The sequence below is a fragment of the Corylus avellana genome, chromosome ca5 (assembly GCF_901000735.1).
Source record: "Corylus avellana chromosome ca5, CavTom2PMs-1.0".
Lineage (NCBI taxonomy): Eukaryota > Viridiplantae > Streptophyta > Magnoliopsida > Fagales > Betulaceae > Corylus > Corylus avellana.
Genome location: NC_081545.1, coordinates 36,255,278 through 36,256,817, shown reverse-complemented (window position 1 = coordinate 36,256,817; position 1,540 = coordinate 36,255,278). Strand labels below are relative to the sequence as shown.

At 38.6% G+C, this 1,540-nt stretch overlaps 1 protein-coding gene across 1 annotated transcript in view; it reads left to right on the top strand.

Moving 5' to 3' along the window:
* The window catches only part of LOC132182254 (probable alpha-mannosidase At5g13980), a 21,036-nt gene that overhangs the window by 7,405 nt on the left and 12,091 nt on the right, over positions 1 to 1,540 (top strand). The window contains exons 17-19 of the mRNA XM_059595441.1: positions 138 to 232; positions 965 to 1,064; positions 1,217 to 1,270. Coding sequence (XP_059451424.1) covers positions 138 to 232; positions 965 to 1,064; positions 1,217 to 1,270 — 249 coding nt within the window. The remainder of the gene's footprint in view (positions 1 to 137; positions 233 to 964; positions 1,065 to 1,216; positions 1,271 to 1,540) is intronic.

Below are 1,540 nucleotides of genomic sequence, written 5' to 3'. Positions count from 1 at the left end.
TATTTACCTGATGCCCCTAACTTTTTGGGCAATTGTTATTTCCTTTCCCTTCCTCTTCACCTCTTCCTCCTCCTTTGTTCCCTAGTTGTTTTTGTTTCTTTCTGTATTTGCTTTTGTTGTTTTTTGTGCTTGTTTAGGTATACTTTGTGGGTGATGCTCTTGGGGTTTCATTCAAACTTCTCCGTCCATTTGAGTGCGTCGCCGATCTCCTCCGTGTGCTCTACCGCCCACCGTCCTCTGCTGGGCCTTTTCTCGCTCCCCCACCGCAATGAGCTTCCAACGCCCCTTCCATTTTCGGTTTCCAGCGAGCGCGCGATCGACTCTTCAAAAAAATCGCGTGGCAAAATGCACTCTTATTGTGCATCTTTTGATTCTTTATTTACGTATGTGTGTGTCTAGTTAGGCCCTATTTGCTTTTGCTTAAAATAATTCATGTTAGAAAATGTTTTCAACCAAAAATACTTTTCAAAAATAAAAATAAAAAAAACTTTATTATATGCTTTACAACCTTTTTTTTTTTTTTTTTAATAGAAAGAGGAAAAAGGGGCTACAGGAGAAGATCTTTCTCACTTATAATCCGCAAGGAAGAGAGAATAGGAGATCCCATGGAAATGCTTCCAAAAACAAGATGGGAAGTGGCCCATTGAGCTAAAGCATGTGCACGAAAATTGACACATCTGAACACTTTCAAAGCATTCCAACTTTAAAAGGAAAAAAGAGCTAAACTAATATCAAAAATACAATTAAGAAAAGACCAAGACATAAAAAGAGCAAGGTTGTTTATGGCCAAAACAACAAAAAGAGCATCCCCTTCCAAAAAAAAAAAAAAAAAGAGCAGGGTTGCCTTAAAAGTGGTTGGAAAATACATTTTTCAACATTTGTCTTATACGGTAAAAGATGAGTTGTAGAGAAAGAAAGTATAAGAATAAAAGGCTTTACATTGAATTGCCTACTCAAATTGTAGATTCAACGTAATTGCCTACTCGAATTCAGATAGCCCAAGACTTGCTCATTCAGGTGGTTCTCATAAGGATCCATCTCATAATTGCTTGTCCTGGAGTACGGTAAAAAATAGTTTACACTAATAAGAACCGTTCTTAATTTACGCCTTGTAAAGATTTTTTTCTCGAAACAAACACGACCAGTGTAGATCTATCGACTGTTTATTTATTACAAATATATTGGTACTTTTAGTTCTCGGAGATCTTGACAATAGGGAAAAGAAGGGGAATATTATGGGTATGGTGGAAATAAAGGCGGAGCAGCGGAGGTAGTGGGGCAACGGTGAAATGTGGTGAAGAAATGGGGAGTTCTAGAGAGAAATATCAAACGGCGCAGGAAGTCAAATAAAGACATAAATTAGGGTTGAAACACTTGGTGCCGGTGGACACCTGGGTTAATCTAGAAAACTATGGCTATGTGGCAAAGTCTTATGAAGCCTGGGAATAGGGCATACGTGGCAGTATCAGTGTAGACTTTAATGGTGTCTGGTGAAAGACTCAAAAGAGGAGGGTTGAAATTGAGGTGGCGGCACATTGTA